The sequence below is a fragment of the Dacryopinax primogenitus genome, assembly GCF_000292625.1.
Source record: "Dacryopinax primogenitus strain DJM-731 SS1 chromosome Unknown DACRYscaffold_13, whole genome shotgun sequence".
Lineage (NCBI taxonomy): Eukaryota > Fungi > Basidiomycota > Dacrymycetes > Dacrymycetales > Dacrymycetaceae > Dacryopinax > Dacryopinax primogenitus.
Window position 1 is genome coordinate 783,808 of NW_024467210.1, and position 6,250 is coordinate 790,057.

At 51.6% G+C, this 6,250-nt stretch overlaps 4 protein-coding genes across 4 annotated transcripts; 2 read left to right on the forward strand and 2 right to left on the reverse strand.

Annotated features, from left to right (window-relative positions):
- Positions 1–225: 225 nt before the first annotated feature.
- On the forward strand, positions 226–1,286 carry DACRYDRAFT_109126 (uncharacterized protein; the record flags this gene model as incomplete). The annotated part of the gene is made up of 5 exons (XM_040768819.1): positions 226–282; positions 334–458; positions 521–651; positions 711–1,224; positions 1,274–1,286. The coding sequence occupies 5 exons, from the start codon at positions 226–228 to the stop codon at positions 1,284–1,286; spliced, it is 840 nt and encodes a 279-aa protein (XP_040627296.1).
- DACRYDRAFT_23293 (uncharacterized protein) lies at positions 1,274–3,913 on the reverse strand. The gene is made up of 3 exons (XM_040773194.1): positions 3,218–3,913; positions 2,475–3,168; positions 1,274–2,425 (listed from the first exon to the last, which is right to left on the reverse strand). Exons 2-3 carry the CDS (start codon positions 2,754–2,756, stop codon positions 1,874–1,876), a joined length of 834 nt encoding a protein of 277 aa, XP_040627297.1. The 5' UTR covers positions 2,757–3,168; positions 3,218–3,913; the 3' UTR covers positions 1,274–1,873.
- Positions 3,914–4,496: 583 nt separating this feature from the next.
- On the forward strand, positions 4,497–4,976 carry DACRYDRAFT_81265 (signal recognition particle SRP9/SRP14 subunit; the record flags this gene model as incomplete). Its single annotated transcript, XM_040776503.1, has 3 exons — positions 4,497–4,565; positions 4,617–4,685; positions 4,731–4,976. 3 exons carry the CDS (start codon positions 4,497–4,499, stop codon positions 4,974–4,976), a joined length of 384 nt encoding a protein of 127 aa, XP_040627298.1.
- A 163-nt stretch (positions 4,977–5,139) lies between these two features.
- Positions 5,140–5,932, reverse strand: DACRYDRAFT_68581 (uncharacterized protein). The gene is made up of 4 exons (XM_040775876.1): positions 5,843–5,932; positions 5,770–5,787; positions 5,602–5,710; positions 5,140–5,540 (listed from the first exon to the last, which is right to left on the reverse strand). The coding sequence occupies exons 1-4, from the start codon at positions 5,853–5,855 to the stop codon at positions 5,246–5,248; spliced, it is 435 nt and encodes a 144-aa protein (XP_040627299.1). The 5' UTR covers positions 5,856–5,932; the 3' UTR covers positions 5,140–5,245.
- Between the last annotated feature and the right edge of the window lie 318 nt (positions 5,933–6,250).

The window sequence follows — 6,250 nt, forward strand, 5'->3', positions numbered from 1 at the left end:
GGGGGGGGGGGAGAGACTGGGCGGGTATCTAGACAGGCGAGTGGGGTTTAGGCGGACGAGGAGGGCGAGGGTCGGCGGCGGCTTGAAGATGTAGTATGTGGCGAGGCCTACGCTACCTCGCGGTTTTTGTGCCCATGACTCGCCAGATATTCGATCGTCCTCTTTTGTCGTGATAATTCTCACCTCTTTCGTCTGTCCCATTCTCTCTCGGCGAACTATCTTGGGATGCGCGACGCATACTTTACTAGCGTGTCTGGATATTGCGCTCTTACTAGTCCAGATGTTCGTGAACCCTCATCAAGGAACGGGCATCTGGACTGACTTGCACGTTAGAGCATCAGGGCTACGTTGCGCGACCTCGCTATTCAAGCCCAATCCACTCAAGCTTGGTTACATGAGGCGTACAAAGTTCTCGTCGAAGGGGAGGAAGAGCAAACTACGACGAAGCCCAGTCCAACGTACGTTCATAGTGGCTCTGCTTGGCCAACCCCGGGTCTGGATTGCTCATGTATTATCTCAGATACAAGCTGTTGATGTATCGAAGCCGGAACAACGTTGAAGACGTAGCCGACTTCCGAAGACCGGACAGTCTCGTGTACAGAAATATGGCTGGGTCGGAATACCCGCTAGGTGATTGGTTAGGAGTCGCGCGTACGTCTCTGTCATTGCTCGTGGCGTGAAGGCAGTTGTACTGATCACATATACTGTAGTTGCACTCCTAAGCAACGGGCATGGTCCTTGTGACTGGGCAGAATCGAACGCTGTCTTGTATACATCGCACATATGGGGCCGTTTCTTGTATCCAGACTGTGGCTCGCCGAGGGTATCGGCGATTGCCTATGTGGAGAAAGATGATCTGCAATTTGAGACACCCTTGGCAAGCATCACCATCCCCCTTACGAAGCTGGAACAATTGGCCATTACCCGCTTGCGCAACATAATCCAGAACATACTGTTCCGGCAGATGACGACTTTACAACCACTGATCCCAAAACCCAGAAGATGGATGGATGTTACAGAACAAATACCAGAAGCGGCTTACGGTGCAAAATCCGCCCAACTCCTCCTACGACAAGCTTGTTTGAGAAAATTGATGTCGGATGCTGATGCCCGGAGAATCGAGGGCTGCATCAAGGTCACCGAGCAAACGGGCATGCTCATGGGTACAGAAGTTCATGGCCGTGCGCCTTGGTGTCAATGCGCTGAGTATGGGATCATCGCACAGTACGTCCCGTCCACATTGAGGTTCCTGTTCGATACTCATACTTTGCAGTTTGCTCTGGTAGGCGAAACATCCAGACAGTGGTAAACGCCTCAATGGCAAAACGGTCATCCTCAATGTTATCGACAACATGGGTACCGAAATCACCATCTGTACCGAAGAGTGCGTGGGGTTGAGTCATGCCCAATTCTCGGAATACTTCAAGAACACATTCCGAAGATCGAGGTCGATTATTGATCTTTGCTACAAGTGCGGGCTCACCCTTACCATGGCATGTCGAATGCTCAAGGATGCCGGTATCGAACTCACCATCAAGATCCCAAAATGGAACTCCAACACGAACAAGATAGAACTCGTGACCTTCTTTCCCTATGACGAGGAGGAATTGCGAGCATGGCTTGTTTCGGAGCAATCAAGGCTGGCTGCGATGTCATCCAGTCAGTCAGGGCCGGTTCAACAACAACAAGCTATCGTTCCTTCAACTGCAGGACCTAGTACAATAGATGTTCGGATGCCACCGGGACAGACGGGACGTAACGGCCGGCGACAAGTCCGGCAATAACAATGATGAGATTGAAGTGAGTGCATGTGATGCGTGGAGAAGTACATATAGAGTGAGGAGCTAATAGTCATGGGATAATGTAACACGAACTATGCGGCAATGTCCCCCAATCTGATGGCCGTCATACGTTTGGTCATGGGCATGGAGTCATCATCGACGTATGTCACCTCAAGATCCTTTTCCACCGCCATTTGGGCATACATCCGATGGATGTCCAACCCGAAGAGGGTTTTGTCACCACACTGGTCCTTGTCGGCTTCGGGTCTTGTACACTTAAGCCAGTGTTCTTTATTCCAGTAACACAAGTGGAGCTGTTGGCGAAGACCGGCGACGTCGTAGTAAGCATCGAGCCGATAGTATGTCGGCGTAGAGTCGGTGGTGACCTGGAAAATGGTTGTGAGACATTCCGCGGAGTTCCAGACGAGCACGAGGCGTATGGTGCCAATGATGCCGAGACCAAAGCGGAGACACCACCGCAGGCCAAGAGGCTCCATCCATATCTCACTGGCATACTCCTGGAGGGTGTCGCCATACATGTATTGAGATGGGATCTCTTCACGGATGTCTACGGGCGGGATGAGGATGAATTCGGATGGAGGCGAATTCGAGCCGTTATGAACGGGAGAAGACTTCTCCAAGGGCTATTGAGGGCATCTCAGTACGGTCGAGGTGGCGAAGCGAATTACGCACCAAACCATGAGTGTCCGAGGGGTTCGAATCTTCCGTATCCAGGTACTCTGCAGGAAAATCGCTCAGTTCGACGGTACACATTTGATCTTTATCAATGGACAGTTGAATGTCCATCCAGAGCAAAGAGCGTTGTCGTCCACATAGGAGATGTTCACCATGCAAGAAGATGAAGTCCACGTGACGGAGCAGATCATCGAATTTGGACTGCAGGACGACATGTGTCTGTTTGTACTCCGTAACCTCGTTGCCGTTGTCGATCGACGTGCCCTTCTTCTGTGCCATTCGTAGTGTAGACACCGGTGGGCTGGATCCATTGTGTTCTAGGAACAGAATACGGGCTCCTTCATCCAAGACAGTAAAAGCGGAGCAATATGAGTCATCAGAGTCACCAGTGGTATGCACCGTCCAACACCATTTTGCCGTCCAAGGTGAGTCCTTGGACGTCGTTGCCAAGCTCCAGCTGGGAAATCGAGATAGTATCCTCGAACTGAAGTGCAATTTGAGGGCCGAGAGGGTTTATCACCAACGCTGTCCGATAAAACGCGTATCCGATCAACCACGTGCGAATTCGCTTGGGTTGACGTCCACTGTCCTGAGAACCGAACCCGTCGAATACTTCCAAACATGCGTAATTGTAATTGACGACAAGGGCATATGACCCGAGAATCCATGCTTCCACTTTCCTCAGCTTGACCTTTGTAATATATCAACGAGAGCCAGTACGAGATCACTATCAAGCTTACGGGTGAGGTTCCATTCAGGACCAATGCCGCCGTTCGGTCACTTTGAATGTTCTTGGCGATCAACCGATTACCATGTTTGCGATGGCGGCATAAGACCCAATGCCGATTGACAGCAAGTACTTCAAGGTCTCGAGGCAATTTGACGACGTGGGTCTCTTCAGCACCATGGACGACTGGAATGAACGTCAACTTCACGGTGGCCACGGTTCCGCCTTCGTCTATATCGGGTTCCACGATGCACATGCCGTCGGCTTCCGCCCAATTGTTGACGGTGAGAACGCCGAGAGCACCGTCTTCGCCATTGGCAAGACGTTGCCCGAACGTTTGTCGGACCTCCTGCTGAGCCCCCCCACGTTGCACTTCGATCAATGTACTTGAAGACAATTGCGCGATTTGCATCGTCCAAAACGATCAGGGTGTTCGAACCCGAAAGCCATATCCGTGCAATCTTGTCCTTGATACCCAGGGTTGTCCTGATCCAAGCGCGACTGGATGTATCGAGCGTGTCAGAAGTCCCTTTTCCCAGTCGATCGCTATTGAGAATGCTGTCGTCCCACTCCTTGATACCATGGATATTGAATGCGAGATCCGAAGGGGGGCCATTCGAAGAAGATTGTGTTCCGAAAGATAAATCCAACTCGGGAGAGGAGGACCCCTCCTGAGAATTCGTCTTGGGAAAGTCTTCGGTACGCATCCGTTTTGGCGGGATGCTGATACTATCGCTGGTACCAGCCCGGTTACGGCGAAGGCAATGTTGATGAAGTGCGAGATGGATGTCAACACGACGTGCGAGATGGACGTCAACACGAGAGGCGACGCGTGCACGGGATGTGACCCCTGTTATCCCAACGGCTGACGGAGGTAAACTAAGCCAAGTGAGGTGGAGATTGCTCGTGTTTACCCCTGAACAGCGCTTGACGGCGTGTGCCGTGCGCGACCGGCTCATGGTGTGACTGTTTGTACATGGAGATAATTGATACAAGTATGATATGCACTGGCGTCCACCTGTTTGCCCTTTGGTCTCCCCAAAGGGCTCCCGTTCCCTCATTCCCCTCTTCCTCTTGCTCCACCACTTCACCACCACAAAAGTAGTGCTGTGGTGTGACAAGAAACGTGTTGAAGTAGTTAGGGACAATGTGGAAAGGATGAGCGAGGTATGACGTTGTAATGACGTTGTACACCACTGCACTGCCACAGCTGCGGTGTTAGGGGTCTCAGGTGTTAGCGAAAGAAAGTACACGACCCTAGCAGGCGCTCACAGTCACAGCAATACACCACTATGTACATAACCTTCTGGCCTGAGTTTGCTCGACGGGCAGAAGAGTTATATGCTGCATCACCCACAAAGGTACGTCTATGCATCAGTGTTGTTGCTAATCTCATCCCTTGTCTACGCTAGACACGTTACGTGGTGAAATACCGCACAGAGAAGAACTTGTTAGTACTCAAAATAACAGACGACGTCACAGTCCGTCTCCTATCTTCAATAACTGCAAATACTCACTCAGAGCAGTGTTTGCAACATAAAACTCACAGCTCCCTCCTTCTAAATCGCTTTGATGCACTCAACCTCCAGCTCATGAAACGCATGCGCGCGAGACCAGACCCACCAGCCCTGGTGGAGGACGCCATGGCGGTTGACGATCGAGCTTCTGTGCCTAAGGCCGAGGAGGTGAAGGGAAGTGGGCAGCCGCATGTGGCATCGAGTGCTGGGGCGGGGGGAGGAGGGAAGAAGAAGAAGAAGAAGGGGAAGAAGTAGCGCTGGAGGGAGGGCGCAAAGACTGGCTACAGTACCTGTACGGACTTGAGGTGAAAATGCCCAATAAACGGAACGAACTTCTCTCCATCACCTCAGTTTTGTTCGCGAGGCAGACACCAGTTAGGTTGCCACAAATCAGCAAGCAAATTGCATAGTACATCCCGTAATATCATATAAAGCGTATCATAGATCAGACTAGATGGGTACTGCCCCTCTATCACCCTACAACCCAAAGCCATCATACACGACGGCAAACTCGAACTTCCCCATCAATTCCCATACCCCTGCTGGGGAGGATAGGGCTGCGCAAACCCTCCCTGTTGGTTCTTAGGCGGCTGTTGCTGAGGGTACGGCTGAGCGCCGTACCCGCCATACGGCGCCTGTCCACCCCAGCCTTGATTGGGGTTCGGCGCAGGCTGATATCCGGGCTGCAGCTGCTGGTACTGCTGCCCCGGCCCGGGTGCGATAGGCGGTGCGGGATTCCCTTGTCTGTTTACTTCCCAGGAACAGATCGAGCAGAAGTAGATTTGCTCTGATTGACAGGGGATGATAGGGACGAAACAACTGAGAACAAGGTCAGTGGTTGCCCAAAGTACTAGTGGGCAAGGCGAAGGGGGAGGCGCACAATTCGAACCACATCCGACTCTTGGCGTTGTGCACGCTCGCATTATGACATCTAGGACATATCATAGCTGGCCCACTAGCGTCCTGCTCGATCTTGGTAGGACATCCCCCTGCGAATGTAGCAAGTTCAGCGACTGGTATAAGAGGAGAGGATGGAGATGAAACGCACAGACACAGATGAGGGGTACTGGTTCCCGGGTTTGGTTAGTGAGTCGGATGGTAAGAGATAGAGATAGACGGACTGAAATCACACATGCTTGGATGTAGTGGATGTGTTGGATTGTAAGGATGTAAGTACAGAAATGTGTTGTTGTTGTCGAGAGGTGAGTGGGTAGCGCAGTTGAGGGGTTACCCGTATGTGGGTAGGGATATTTTGCCGCGTCTGCCGCGCAGGACGGGCTACTCTATACCCGGCCGGTCAACACACAATTCTCACTCACTATTCAATATTGCTTGGAAAGTAGTTTGGTAAACAGAACAATAACATTGGCATCCCCTGTTTGTTTGTTTTTGTTGTTGTTGTTTCTTTAAAATCTTGAAAACTTCACCAAATCAAGCAATCCGCGGGCGCGGCTCACGTGATCTAGTTGCGCGGCGTTTCACCCACTTAGAATGGGATCTCTGCACAGTGAACTCCTGAACAGCGCGGC

Coding starts and splice junctions, on each gene's coding strand:
- DACRYDRAFT_23293 (XM_040773194.1), bottom strand. CDS start 2,756: ATGGCACAGAAGAAGGGCACGTCGATCGACAACGGCAACGAGGTTACG. Junction 2,426..2,474: donor CCTCGGACACTCATGGTTTG/GTGCGTAATTCG, acceptor TGCCCTCAATAG/CCCTTGGAGAAGTCTTCTCC.
- DACRYDRAFT_68581 (XM_040775876.1), bottom strand. Junction 5,541..5,601: donor AGTCGGATGTGGTTCGAATT/GTGCGCCTCCCC, acceptor CCTTGTTCTCAG/TTGTTTCGTCCCTATCATCC.